A 15,202-nucleotide genomic window follows, 5' to 3' on the forward strand; every position below is an offset into this window, starting at 1 on the left:
TTCTTCAATACTCTGGCCCTTTGACATCCTTCTTTAGATCTTCTGCTAATTTTTTTTCTCACCTGCTTCCTGATCATTTATACCTTGAATGTGTTCCTTGCCAACAGTTTTGTCTTCAGCTACCTTCACTCTTACAGAATCTATACATTTAAATCTAAGTAATGCCATTCATCACTGGGACTTCAAATATTACCTATACACCGTAGTTTTCCAGCTCTTTATCTCTAATTCCTGTGTACCAGTTTTATGTTTCTAGTATACTATTTAACTTCTGTAACTTTTTTCCCTTCTTAATCAGGCTTTCAGTGAGTTTCATATAGTACATATAGTGATGAACAAGAAAGACTTTGTCCCTGTATTTATGGAGTTTACAGTTTAGCGGGGAAGACAGGCATTCAAGAAGTAATGAAAAGCTGTGAAAATAGAGTAAAGAAGTGAGATACTATGACAGAATTACCACAGAATACTATGGTAAAGGGGCTATGGAAGATCATTATCTGAATCAGTGACATTAAAGCTGAGACTTAAGGGAATGGGAAGGAGAGTGAGACAGTCTCCAGGCAGCAGAAATGGTATTTGCGGAGGCTTTCAGGTTTGAAGGAATATGACATGCTTAAGGTCCTGGAAGAAGGGAAGTATGGCTAGATTGGAAGAGATAGTGTTTGAGTGATGAGACATAAGGCCAGAGGATAGGGAGAAAACAAAACTAGTTAAGTGTTTTATTAACTGTTCATTCTGTACCAAGTCCTGTGCTAAGTTTGGGGGATGCAGCAGGAACAAACCAGGCAAAACTTCCTGTTCTAATGGAACTCTCACTCTTTCGGGGGACACAGCCAACAGACGAGGTAAGCAAGTAACATGAACAAATAACGTGATATGATAGACAGTGATATGTGCTGAGGAGGGAGAAGAAAGGCAAAGGGATAAAGAGTAGTTTGAGAGGCCTTCATTGCAGAGGAAAATTGAAGTAAATTTCAAGCAGAGGTTAACAATGAGAGCAAGTGTTGAAGCAGTTTGCCTGGTAAGTTCGAGAGCAGCAAAGAGGAGTTGGAGTAGAGTGAGTGAGGGTGTCAGTAGTGGGAAATGAGGTGGCATAGGGCCTTTATCTTCTGACTTTACTGAGTGAGATAGGAAGCCATCAAAGGCTTTTAACAGAGAAGTGATATGATCTGTAAGGATGCCATGTTTTACCATTTCATGGGCACACTGTTCACACAGAATTCACTGATTAGAGTCATGCAGTGGTGTATTCCTGATGTGATATATATTTTAAAAGAACCACTCTTGGCTCTTGGGTTGGAGATGGACTGCAGGGGGAACTAAGGTAGACACAAAGAGGGAATTAGGAAACTGTTATCATAATTTAGGTAAGAGATGATGGTGGCTTAAATTAAGGTGGAAGCAATGCGAAATGATCAAATTCTGAATATATTGGATGGGAGAGTTGTAAGGATTTACGTGTTGATTTGAATATGAGGCTGAAAAGAGAGAATAGTACTTAAACTATCTAGAAGTATGGAGTTAACCATTGATTGAAATGGGGGAAGACTTCATGGGGGCAAATACTTAAAAGCTTGGCTTTGGACCTAAGTTTGAAATACCTGTTAGACATTCAAGTGGAAATGCTGAGCAGAACATTGGGTATACATGTCTAAAGAGAGAAATGTGGACTAGATATTTATATGTGGGAGTCATCAGAATTTAAAGTATTTTTCTTTAAATACTATCAATAGTATTTAAAGAAAAAAAATTTTTTTAAGTATTGTAGACACTGATCTATAACCTCCTTTTTCACATAACAGGCTTAAGGACCAGGTTGAGGATTTGGGACTTTTTTCTGAGATAGCACAAGCCATGAAAGGTTTAAACTAGAGACGTCTATTTGTATTTTTTGGGCTACTGTGGAGAAAATGAAGGCAAAAGCAGCTGATGAGTTTTACAGTGGGACAACTGTAAGGCTGGGTTCAGTGAGGATTGTCAAACAGAGTATCTACATGTGACCTCTTCATGTGGGCTCAAGCCTGGAGACTGGATCAGAGAGGAAGCATCTGAAGAGCAACCATTCCCAAGACCAAGGCAGAACCACAGGTCATGTACCCATCACCTCTGCTGTGCTCCCCTAGTTACAAGCAAGTCAGTATAACCAGCCTAAATTGAAGGGGAGAGGAATTGGACTTCTCCTACTGGGAGGAAATATCAAAGTCCCATTGCAGAAAAGTATGTGGCATGAGAAACTTTTTAGCTGTCTTTGGAAAATAGCATCCTTCAGAGAAAGAAATAGCACAGTTCAAGATGTATTTAAGATGTGGACTTAATAGAGCTTGAGGAATGGTTAAGAGATGAAAGAGGAATCAAATATTTATTTATTTTACAAATATTTACAAGACTGTCATATGACTAATATTCATCTGACATGGTTCTGAGAACTTGAGTGCTTGGTGATGCCATTTACTCATTTGAAAAACTGCAGAGAGAGACTGAAATGATTAAGTTCAACTTGGAATATATTGAGTTTGAGATGCCTGTGAAAGGGCATCCTAGTGGAGATTTCAGGAGGCAGTTTGAATACAATGCATCTGGAATATAGCAGGCAGAATTAGTAGAATAAATTTGAGAATTGTCAGCTTAAGGTGAGAGAAAATAAAGAACCTACCTAGAACTTCCCTGTGAAATATCAATATATAATGGCCAGCTAAATATTTAGGAAATATTTAGATAATTTCCTAAAGGAAATCAGCCCTGAATATTCATTGGAAGGACTGATGCTGAAGCTCCAATACTTTGGCCACCTGATGTGAAGAACTGACTTACTGGAAAAGACCCTGATGCTGGGAAAGGTCGAAGGCAAGAGGTGAAGGGGATGATAGAGGAGGAGATGGTTGGATGGCATCACTGACTCGATGGACATGGGTTTGAGCAAGGTCTGGGAGTTGGTGATGGACAGGGAAGCCTGGTGTGCTGTAGTCCATGGGGTCACAAAGAGTTGGACAAGACTGAGCAACTGAACTGAATGGCCAGCTAGAGGAGAAAAAATTGAAAAAGGTGACTGAAGAACAGCAGCCAGAAAGGAGAAAGAAAACCAGGGATAATGATACCAAATCTTAGTGATGAGAGTGTTTATTAGAGAAATGCAAATCAAACTATAATGACCTCACACTGGTCAGAATGGCCATCTTTAAAGTCTATAAATAATAAATGCTGGAGAGGCTATAGAGAAAAGGAGACCCTCTTAACAGTGTTGGTGGGAATGTAAATTGGTGTAGTTAGTATGGAGAGCAGTATGGAGGTTCCTCAAAAAACTGAAAGCAGAGTTGCCATATGATCCAGCAATCCCACTCCAGGGCATATATCCAGACAAAACTGTAGGTACCCCATGTTCATAGCAGCACTGTTTATGATAGCCAAGACATGGAAACAATCTAAATGTCTATCAGTACACAGCAATGGATAAAGAAGATATGGTTTGTGTGTTCTTGTGAGCATATAAACACACAATGGAATATTACTTAGCCATAAAAAGAATGAAATAATGCCATTTACAGCAACATGGATGAACCTACAGGTTATCATATAAAGTGAAGTAAGAGAAAGACAAATACCATATGATATCACTTATTTGTAGAATCTAAAATAGGACACAAACATACCTATGACACAGAAGCAGACTCAAGACATAGAGAACAGACTTTTGGTTGTCAGAGGGGAGGGGGGTAGGGAAGGAAGGACTGGGAATTTGGGATTAGTAGATACAAACTAATATATACACACACACACACACATACATACAGGATAGATAAAAAAGAAAAAACTACTGTATAGCATGGGCTTCCCTGGTGGCTCAGAGGTTAAAGCATCTGCCTCCAATGCGGGAGACCCGGGTTCGATCCCTGGGTCAGGATGACCCCTGGAGAAGGAAATGGTAACCCACTCCAGTACTCTTGCCTGGAGAATCCCATGGATGGAAAAGCCTGGTAGGCTACAGTCCATGGGGTCACAAAGAGTCAGACACAACTGAGCAATTTCATTCACTCACTGTATAGCACAGGCAACTGTATTCAATATTCTGTGATATAATGGAAAAGAATTAGAAAAACATTATATGTATAACTAAATCATTTTGCTGTACAGCAGAAATTAACATTGTAAATCAGTAAAAATTTTTTACTTCAGTAAAATTTTTTTTTAAAGATATTCATTTTCTTTAACAATCCAGAAGTCATTTGGAGACTATATAAGAGAATGTATTTATATGTATAAGAATTTACCTATAAAGGGAATTTAAAAAAATCATAATGGAAATATGTAGCCTAGAGAGAGACATGGCTAAATAATAATAACATAGTTAATTATTTAATTGTTTATTATATTAATAGTTACTAAGTAACATGTTGTAGAGAGGAAAAAAACTCTGATTTGGGAGATTATAGATTTGAGTTTTAGTGTCTTCTCTCACTGTCCTGGTAGTTCCTGAGGTAATAGATAAGAAATCAGACGTTGCCAATGAAATAGGAATAAAATAAAAATGATTAGGACCCACTCCAGTGTTCTTGCCTGGAGAATCCCAGGGGCGGGGGAGCCTGGTGGGCTGCCGTCTATGGGGTCACCCAGAGTCAGACACGACTGAAGTGATTTAGCAGCAGCAGCAGCAGCAGGTTGGTGCAGGTGAGTTTGTGACTGTGTATTTGGAAAGTTAAAGTTGTTTGTTATGTCAGAAGAAAGGTCAGGTGAAGTGTATCTTTCATTCCTCTCAGTTCTAGGGTCACATAGCTATGTGATTCCTGTGTGCTCACTCGTGTCTGACTCTTTGCGACCCCGTGAACTGTAGCCCGCCAGACTCCTCTGTCCATGGGATTTTCCAGGAAAGAATACTGGAGTGGGGTGCCATTTCCTTCTCCAGTGGTAATTCCTGTACCATGCTGTATTTTGCTTGATCTTTTGCCATCCTTATTCCCAAGTCAAGTGACCCTTTTCATCTTACTCTGCTTCCTACACAGTAATATCAGTGTTGTTTGTAAATAATTTTCTGAGAAAGAAAATGTGGGAAGTGGACTGTGGGGACTATTTTATTTCATATGGATAATCTGCAAAAATATCCTTAGAATATACTTTAAAATATAACCACATACATTGATTGAAGACAAAATGATGTAGTGAAAAATAACCTGGACTGAGAATAGAGTCAAGAGGGTGGATTTAATTCTGACTTTGAAAATTAGTTTTGTAACCTTAGGCAGATTGCTTCATGATGTGTAAAGTGAAGAGGTTTTTGTTGGATGACTTTAATTGGCCCTTCTTGCTATAACATTCTGCAGTTCCATAAGAACTCTTGCTGAGAAAAGTTTTAGTGACTAAAGAATAACCATTGTATTATCTACAGGGTCCCGAAGTAGATGCTGAACTAATTTGTGTTTTGTTTATGTGTTTGTTATTTCTGCTCTTCTTTTACTTATCAGTCACCCCTAAAGCGAAGTTATTTTTGTGGGTTTTATTTCAGGTGCCCTAATGCATGAGTTGTCAAATGATGGTGCTCGCAGACAGTTCGAATTTTACTTGGAAGAAATGATCCTGCCTCTCATGGTAGCCAGTGCCCAGAGTGGGGAACGCGAATGCCACATAGTGGTGCTTACAGACGATGATGTTGTTGATTGGGATGAAGAGTATCCACCACAGATGGGAGAAGAATATTCACAAAGTATGTACTGTGGTATATTTTCTCTCTTAAATCACCACAGATTTTCTCTTTATCGTTTATAATATTGATTAAAGGACAGTTTTTATAAAGAAAGTTTTCTGAACTCTTTCTTATACCAGGAGTGGACAAACTACAGCCTGTGGGCCAAATCCAGCCTTTTGCCTGTTTTTATGAATTAAGTTTCACGTATTGTCTATGGCTGCTTTTGCGCTACAATAGCTGAGATGAGTAGTTGGAATGAAGACCGCATGGCTAGCAAAGCCCAAAGTATTTACTATACGGCCCTTTACAGAAAAAGTGTATTCACCCATGTCATGCACAGAAATGGTTTGCTCTTTGTTGAGTATCCAGACCTTAGTTTTTTTTTTGTTGTTGTTTTTTGGCATTTAGAAGCATCCAAGAGAAATAGATCCTGGAATAGTAGATAATGAAAAATAGAGCTGTTTCTTATAGAGATGAATTTTTATTTGTATATAAAATAAGAAGCTTCAACTCACTGATAACAAGGATGACTTTTAAGTTCTAAGACATCCCTTTTTTAATGTCACATGTGTTCTTGGAGAATACATGACTCTTCTGAAAGCTTTGTGGAACTTTAGGTATTTTTGGTCAAAACAGCACAACTTGAGCAGCAGTGAGTTTTTTCTTACTGTACTTCTGAACTTCTAATTAGAACCTTTGATTTTTTTTTTCTGTTAGAAAGTATATATCATATTGATTTTGTTTGTTTGAATGTTTGTTTTTTGGTGAGCCCAATATAGTATTTTTGAACAGTTCCATAGATTGAGAAAAAATTACAGGTAAAAGAGTGATTCAAGAACAGGATTTATATGAAGTATTAGCACCCTTTAAGCTCTGGTTTTTCCATTTTATTTACCCTTTTCTAAAAATAAAGCAGACTTTCAAGTGGTATGCTTTTTTAATTTTAATTCCAAAGATTTTCAGATGATTATTTCAACACAGAGTATGGTAGTAGTTTTCAGAATTTACATTTGAGACGTTTCCTTTGCATGATAACACTTGAATGAGTACTGTGATTCTTTTGTGGACAGTTGCAGTAATAAAATGTTGCTGTTTCCTCATTCCTAGGCTTTTTGCTGTCCATGGTTTTCTATAATATGTGGAATAAAAAGTTGAGCTTTAGTTTTCAGAAAGTTTGACTTCAAGAGAGGAGGGCCAACCGTAGAGCACAGAGTGACATTATGGTGATAGAGGAATAATATTAGACCTGGCTTTTCCTTTTTAGTTATTGAGCTTTTCATTTCAGTGTTTTTTTGGTTTGTTTTTTTTGTTTGTTTCTTTTCTTGAACTTTGAAGTTTAAAAGGACTGGAAGCATTTTTATTTAATTTGTCTAAATATGTATCATTTTATGCCAAGATGTTCCAACCTAAAGAAGATAACATTTGAGGAGATAAGAGATAGCCTATTTCTTCAGGCTGATTTTCCTAAGAGTGACATACACTACCCATTCTGAAATGTCAAAAAAAATCTTTATCTTAAAGTGTCAGTAATCTTAAGGATGTGGTAATAATCACAACTTTTACCCCGTGAATAGCTTCTGTGTACGTTTTTTCCTTTTATTGGCTCTTAAACCAGCATGTTTGGTTTGTGAGTGTGTTTTTCTTTTTTTGAAAAAACCTTTGCAGTTCACCTTTTAAGGGAGATAACTCCACCTGAAAGAGAGAAGGCGAGGAAGGTCCATCAGTCTAACTCCCTGAAGTGCCCAGCACATTTGGAAGACTCAACATGTTGTCAGTGGAGTGTCTGTCCTTTGCAAAACCAGTTTGCTCTAAACAGACTAACCTAGGCAGAACATGCTCGAATCTGCCATTTTTAACATCAGTATTAAATGGGGCTGTTCGCCTGAATGGAAAACAATTTGTGGGGAGGGTCTTTGCCTTTTGGGGGAATTATTAATAGTTGCTCAATCCATGAAATGTAAGATGTATCCATTTTGTACTTTCTGACAAAGCAGTTTTTTCCCCTCCAGATGAGGCCTTGTAGGCATCCTAGCAAAGTCTTTTACTTTGCCTGCTTGATAATGATGTGATACTGATACCTTTTTTTGATTCTCTTTATTTGAAGAAATTGGGGCAGACCCCATTCCAGTAAGTCTGTGTATGATATATCTTTCAGAAGGAGAGTCTTCCTATGGATTGGGTTACCTGATTGGTTATTAAAGCTTTTCTTATTTCATCTTATGTAGACATTTGCTTCTATATTAACTGTACTGAATTGTCCTGTCATGTTGGCTAGTCATCCTTTGGCATCACTGCATCCATTATTTGGGCTTTTAGGGTTGTCAGGCCCCTTTGATGATCAAGATAAATAAGCTTGAGTCATCTCTAAGTACTTTGATTTTAATAAGAAAATATTTTTGTCTCTTTGTTTCCAGTTATTTATAGCACAAAATTATATAGATTTTTCAAGTACATTGAAAACAGAGATGTGGCCAAATCGGTTTTGAAGGAGAGGGGTCTTAAGAAGATTAGACTGGGAATAGAAGGTAAGACATTTTCACTTTTTTTTTTTTTTTTAATTAATCTTTTGGAACCAGCAAGGTTTAAAAGCTGGATCCCATTGAGATTATATTTTGAATATTTTGAGAAAATTTCAGACAAATGATTACTGAATGCTCATGCAGTAAACAAATAACAAAAGTCAGCTTTCTTTATCCAAGAAGAGAAATAGAAGGCCCTTAAAGATTAGTATTTATTCTGTAAGATTCTCTGGCAATATAGAAAGGTGAATTTGTCTTTTCTGCCATCACTCTACTTAATGCATTTTTCACTAAGCCCATGTAGTGTGTTTGGCACACATGTGTATACTCCCGTAAGAGATGACAGGACTCTTTGCCTAATAGTAATTGTGATCTAGTCCAACAGAACTAAAATCTAGTACTTTTTTGAAAATTCATGTAAAAACTGATGGTGGTGGTTTAGCCACTAATTTTCCAAGATTTTACCTAGAAAATCCTATGGTCAGAGGAGCCCGGCGGGCTACAGTCCATGGGTCGCAAGACTCAGACACGACTTAGCAACTAAACCACCAGCATCACTCTTTTTACATGAATTTTCAAAAAGTATTAGATTTTAGCTCTGTTGGGCTGTGATCATGATTACTATATGTCTTAAGGTGTCTTAAGGTATGATAATAGCTTATTTTCAAATTGAATTGAATGTCCATGTACTTCATCTTACTTAAATGCAAACTTTTTAGATTGCTTTTTACCTTGTGATTTAAATGAATTTTTACAGGTGCTACCCTCAGATCCTTCTTTTATTTTAAAGTGCCCATACTAAAAACAAAATATCTTCCTTGGCCTAGAGTAATGAGTAAAGGTTCTGGAGCCAGATTGCTTGTATTCAAAGCCTATGATTTAGTAGCTGTATGACCTTGGACAAGGCACTTTACTTTTTTTGCCTTTGTTTTCTCATCTAAAATGACAGTATTAATACATACTTTATAGGGTTACTGTGAGTGTAGAATGAGTTAATTCATGAACACTTTAAATAGTGCCTAGCGCATAGTACTTTCTGTGTTTGTGATGGTGATAACAAAGATTACGGTATTCAGATCAGTGATCAGATGAGCTGTTGGAGATGATGATGAGGGACTCCTGAGACATACTGGGAAGAATGACCAGAAATGAGGTCTTTGCAGGAAGGGGAGGGGAGGAAATTTGGGGTTTAAAAAGAGGGCACATTAGCTTCACCAGTATATGTCCTCTTCTGTCATTTTGCAAACAGTGAGTTTTAGCTGCTTGGTTTCAAAGCTAAAGAGACTGTAACTGGAAGGGGAATTACTTTAGCAGGCCCCTAGCAGGTATTTGAATTGATAACAAGTGGGTTGGAACTGTTTAAAAAAGCTTGATACACTGTGCTAAGGAATATGGACCTTCCCCTTTAAGCATGAAGAAACCATTGGTAGTTCTAAAGCAAGGATGTAATATGATTATACTTGCGTTAAGAAAAAAAAAAGTGGTGATTCAGTGTGGAGAAGAGATTGGAATACAATGAGATGGGAATTTAAAGACTTTCTAATAGTCCTGGAGCAATCAGGGACAAGGGAATAGAGAAAGGGAAACCTTTCTGACCTCTGGAGCTGCCCTTCAGATGGTAATTGGAAGTATGAAATGAAGAAGACATTCTATAGAAGGTCTTTAGAAGGTGTTGGCCCTGCTTACCCCTGTGCCTCCCTCACCTCAACCACACACCCACCCACCCACCCACACACACACACACTCCACATACACACACTCCACACATGGCTAAATGTATTAGCTGCCAGTGATGCCTGCATAACAAACTCCTATGCAGGAATCCTTAATTGAACCCCGACTACATGAGGCCTGTGTGGTGGTGGTGGTTTTTTTTTTTTTTTTTTTTCTGATTTTAACTGTGGCCCATAGGCCAAATCCAACTCACTACCTGTTTTTTATAAATTAGGTTTTCTTGTAACATACTCATTAATTTATGCATTGTCTATGGCTGATTTCATTTTATTATGGCATAGTTGAATAGGTGTGATAAAGACCATATGGCCCACACGCCTGAAGTATTTACTGTCTGGCCCTTTATGGAACATGTTTGCCAGTGCTTGGTCTAAACTAGCAATTCATGCTAGTAGGAAAGAGAAGGAACTTGTGATAGCATCTAAGGAAGGTGTATCTTTAGAGAAACTGCCATACTGGTAAATGACTGAAATGTTCCCAAGACTGGGATGGTTGTTACCAGTTGTTACTCTTTAGTGACTATGATTTAAGAGAAGGAAGATGTATAATTACTGGGGAAAGCTGTGTCTACTGAAAAAAAGTGTTGTACAACTTGGAAGTTCAGAATTATGTTTTATTTAATGGCCTTACTGTCAATTGTAGCCTTGGATATAGCGTCTCAGATTACCCTGAGAAACTGTTCCAAGGAGGTAAGGGAGAAGCTGGGATATGTAGGAAGTTTTGCTGGGACAAGAGAAAAAAAATGATCAAAAGATTACTGCTAATCACAAAAAGCAGACATCTCAAGTATTGATTTCAGTGCCTCTCTACCTTTGGGGGAATGCAGGAGTCTGGGCTTGTTGAAATTATTCCTTTGATACACATCTTAACTATCTAGGGCTATTTTTCCACCCTGAATTCCCCTCAGTGGCACTGTTGGGTCAGGGGTGGGCTGCAGGGGCAGATGACTTGATGGCCACAACATTTCTATTTACTGAAATGACAGGTGACTTTTTTTTTTTTTTGTTTAGTCCATGCTACTTTGGAATTGCCAGTCTGAATGAACTTGATTGTTCAGAGTAGTAACATTTAAATGATATAGAGGTTAAAATATTGGCTTTGTTGACCTAGACACAGAAATACCTGGAATCAGTGAAGCTGGAGATCGCTACAGCTTCTCACCACTTGAACAGTAAAAAGGAAAGAAAAAACCCAAAATGATGTAAAGATGAGGTTTAGGTTTAAAGAAAGGAGAAGGCTTATATGGCAGTAAATTGCAGGTCCTGAGGCCAAATAATTGTGTGGGGAAGAGATCAGGGATATCAAGGTGCACAACCAGAGCCCATGATACACTGGATTTCTTCCCATTGTATTAGGGACCCAGCCCCACTATGCTCTCTGAAAGTTTTTTCTGGTGGTTGGTGAGAGGTTTTGTGAATTATATCAGTAGGATTTCAGTTTCTTGCTGTTGAATTAATGACCAAAGAGAATATTGGTTTCCTTCTTTATTTTAATCTATGTTTTGTTCAAGAACTATAGTAACCCTCTTTAGGTTAAATTGAATGAGGAATGTGGGGACCTGTGTCTGTGTGTGTGTGTGTGTGTGTGTGAGTGCGTGCACGCACACACGTGCATAGGTGTGTGTATGCACATCCTGTTTTTAAAAACTTCTCTCCTTCAGGTTATCCTACCTACAAAGAAAAAGTAAAGAAAAGGCCTGGGGGCCGCCCTGAAGTGATTTACAACTATGTCCAAAGACCCTTTATTCGAATGTCTTGGGAGAAGGAAGAAGGAAAGAGCCGGCATGTAGACTTTCAGTGTGTGAAGAGTAAATCTATCACCAACCTTGCCGCCGCTGCCGCAGACATTCCCCAGGACCAGCTGGTAGTCATGCATCCGACTCCGCAAGTGGATGAGCTGGATATTCTACCCATCCATCCCCCTTCTGGCAACAATGACCTCGATCCTGACGCACAGAATCCGATGCTGTGACGGTGATGTTTCTTGAAACCATAGCATGCTACTCTTCACAGTGATGCTGTACTCTCCTCATCCTGCACTGCAAGGCCACTCTCTTCATTGTGAGATGCACAGAACAATGTTTAGGATATTGCAGTGTAGGCTTTTTTTAAAGACCAAAGGTAGCTGAATGGTTTTTTAAATGAGTACAACTCTAGCATCTTGAGGTTCCAGTTATATAAATGTATTTGTTTACCAGTAGGTTTGTGAAATTGGTTCTTTGTATGGGGGACAGTCCTTTTTCACACATCTAGATCTTTCCAGAAGTGGTGGAAATTGGCAGCTGGGGTACTTTGTCTAGATTGATATTCATCACACCCCAGATAAAATGTAGAACATTATATAGTTGCACTTTATAAATGGTGGTTAAGTGGAACTGTTCAAGCCATTTTTATAGTTGTGATGCACAATATAATTTAAATAAGTGCTTCTATCAAAGTATTCCTTCAGTAAAATGTGTATAGTTTGCTGCCCATGATGAGCAAAAAATGAGTATCACTGGGCTTATTTGAATGATGAGGATGAGATTCAACCATATCTTATCAGTTATCTCAGTGCCGTTTTCATCCTTTTCAAGTGTCACATGCAGGGAGTGTGAACATCAGAGGTGGGTTATTATCCGGTCTGCCTTACCCTTAATCTGTTCAGATATTTATTTACTAATGATTTTTTTGAAAGTTATGGGATAAGAAAATGAAGTGTTTGCTCTTCATTTACTAAATGATTGTAAACTCGTTTTTCATCGAAATAAAATTCCATTGTTTTAATGTTTCTGATCTTTATAACCATCTTGACCAGACTTTCAGTCTTACATTTTGCAGATTTCCTGTTTTATTGGTGTCAGTATAATTAGAAACCAGGAAGTAGCGCAAGGAACTCCAGTTTGATACATGTGTGATGAGGCACTTATATTCTCCACTAACTATAAAATATACTATAAATCCAAAACATCATTAGAGCTGAAAAGGGAATATTTTCTAGTGCAACCTGATATGAAGATAAAATAGTTTTACTAGATTCTATAGTAACCTTAAGTTTCAGACCCAAATTCTGATACTAGTTCAGTGCTTTCTTCATTATACTGTGCTATTCTGCCAAGCAAATTGTTTATGCATGTTTTTGCTTTTTTAATATTTTGTGACTTAGTTCAAGAAGAAATCAGAAGTATTTAGATGCTTTCAGTCTGGGGTCACTTAATGTCTGAAGCCATACAACTGGTAATAGAGAAGAGTTGTATTAGAGAAGCTAGTTTGTTCTTTCTAATCTTGAGTTTGTAATTTCAGAGGACTTGAAGTTTGTGTTTAAGCAGTAATATCTTTGTTCTCACAGAAACTAAAATTACAGTACAGCTAAACAAGTGACAGGAAAATTATGTATGTCCTAGAATTTTTATGAAGACCAGAAAGGCACTGTAAATGTTTTTGGTGTGGATCATCCATAAACACCCACCCTGGAAAATCAATGATCTAGCCCTATAGCATTTTTTCCTTAATTATGGGAAATGTGAACAATATTTATAGAACAAGGGAAACATTTATTAAAAATATTTAACTAATACATTATACTTTAACCCATATTTATAGTAAAGGATTCTTACAAGGAAGAATAAACGGTTTTATGATACAATTAGTATAAGAAATATCCACATGGGGAACTTCTTTGTAGTGTAAAAACACCATACATCTGAAATGACCATTTGCATATAAAAGCTACCAATGATGCTTCTGTGCACAATGATTAAAAAATTCAACACAAACAGAATCCAAAATATACAATTAATGCAAGCTATCCACAGCTAGCCCAATAATCAATGATGAGGAAACACTGGAGCAGGCTTTAGTTCCACTTTTTCTGAAGTTACACATAGTTAAGATTGACTTGTATCAATGGCTCTGAGATGGCTTTTATGAAGACAGTACATAAAAGCTGTTCTCTCCTTATCCAGTAAGCTTCACAGACTGTATAACTCCATCAGTAATGCACTTTGATACTGTAGCTGTCGCCAAAGCAACATATAGTGTTTACAGTGGCCATGGCAAGTCACTGAAGTCAACAGGGCCACCAAGTCCAGCATCTGCTTCCAAGAGGCTCATTATGACAGCCATTGCTGCTTCATCATTACTGGGACTACTTGAGCCTTGATCGTTGTCTATCATGTCTATGCCTATGTGAGGGTTTTCACCTGTGGGAGGAGATAAAGACTGGTGAGTGATACTTTAGTAAGTGGTTAACTTTAGTAAGCAGTTCCTAAGTACACTTTTAATAAGAAAGTTAAACTTAACAGTAGGGCAAGAAGGCTGATTTGCCATTTTTTAAAAAAATATTCGTGTTTTTCAGCTGAAAGACCCAACTTTTTAAGAAGGAACTACTTAAATTCAATAAAAATTAAAAGTATGAGCTGACCTCAATTTAATATTCTGATATAACCAGTTATAAGGAGAGAATTATAGAAGGAAACCATGCAGGAGACCCCGGTTTGATTCCTGGGTCAGGAATATCCACTGCAGAAGGGATAGGCTGCCCACTCCAGTGTTCCTGGGCTTCCCTTGTGACTGAGCAGGTCAAGAATCCGCCTGCAATGCAGGAGACCTGAGTTCAATCCCTGGGTTGGGAAGGTCCCCAGGAGAAGGGAAAGGCTACCCACTCCAGTATTCTGGCCTAGAGAATTCCATGGACTGTATAGTCCGCAAAGAGTCGGACACAACTGAATGACTTTCACTTTCAGAGATTAGAGGGAAAAGATCTAGACAGAGAGGTAGAGAAAAAGATGGGTCGAGTGGGAGAAGCAAACTCTTCATTGCTTAGTTTCTTTCAATACCCTCTGAAATGCTTTTTGATCACCCTTTCAGAGGTTCTGTCTAAATCTCCATGAGCTCTCCCTCTGAAGATACTATGTTCCACACATTGGGAGAAAGCCTGTGTCCAGGCTGCCGGAAACCCCTCTTGAATTCTAGAGACACCCCCACCAGAACCTAACCATTAAACTTAACTTTGAAGTAAAGATTTAAATAAATTTTAAACCTTTACTTTGTTCTTAACAAGTTTACCTAGAACTGATTTGTACATTCAGTTCTTAAAACTGATGTCATACCAGATGTTTTTTGCAAGCTCACTGCAATAGAAGTAATAATGCTACTTACCAAGAATAGAAGAGCTATCAGAATATGGATAACCTGGGTTCTCCTGAGCCTGCCCTGGTAGTAGGCCACTGGAAGGAATGTCTGGAGTCCCTCCATTTAAAATCTACAAACAAAAGTGAAGTTTTCATGTCATCAAC

General features: G+C 37.9%; 2 protein-coding genes across 13 annotated transcripts in view; one reads left to right on the top strand and one right to left on the bottom strand.

The window, feature by feature from the left end:
* The window catches only part of BTBD10 (BTB domain containing 10), a 77,654-nt gene extending 64,962 nt beyond the window's left edge, over positions 1 to 12,692 (top strand). For all 7 annotated transcript variants that reach the window (XM_069554337.1, XM_069554338.1, XM_069554343.1 and 4 more), the window contains 3 exons: positions 5,495 to 5,692; positions 8,089 to 8,199; positions 11,588 to 12,692. In XM_069554337.1, coding sequence (XP_069410438.1) covers positions 5,495 to 5,692; positions 8,089 to 8,199; positions 11,588 to 11,898 — 620 coding nt within the window. In that variant the 3' untranslated portion in view covers positions 11,899 to 12,692. The remainder of the gene's footprint in view (positions 1 to 5,494; positions 5,693 to 8,088; positions 8,200 to 11,587) is intronic.
* Positions 12,693 to 13,438: 746 nt separating this feature from the next.
* The window catches only part of BMAL1 (basic helix-loop-helix ARNT like 1), a 116,800-nt gene continuing 115,036 nt past the window's right edge, over positions 13,439 to 15,202 (bottom strand). For all 6 annotated transcript variants that reach the window (XM_069554332.1, XM_069554333.1, XM_069554331.1 and 3 more), the window contains 2 exons: positions 15,066 to 15,168; positions 13,439 to 14,107 (listed from right to left, as the gene is read on the bottom strand). In XM_069554332.1, coding sequence (XP_069410433.1) covers positions 13,947 to 14,107; positions 15,066 to 15,168 — 264 coding nt within the window. In that variant the 3' untranslated portion in view covers positions 13,439 to 13,946. The remainder of the gene's footprint in view (positions 14,108 to 15,065; positions 15,169 to 15,202) is intronic.

Source organism: Ovis canadensis, chromosome 15 (genome assembly GCF_042477335.2).
Source record: "Ovis canadensis isolate MfBH-ARS-UI-01 breed Bighorn chromosome 15, ARS-UI_OviCan_v2, whole genome shotgun sequence".
Taxonomy (NCBI): domain Eukaryota; kingdom Metazoa; phylum Chordata; class Mammalia; order Artiodactyla; family Bovidae; genus Ovis; species Ovis canadensis.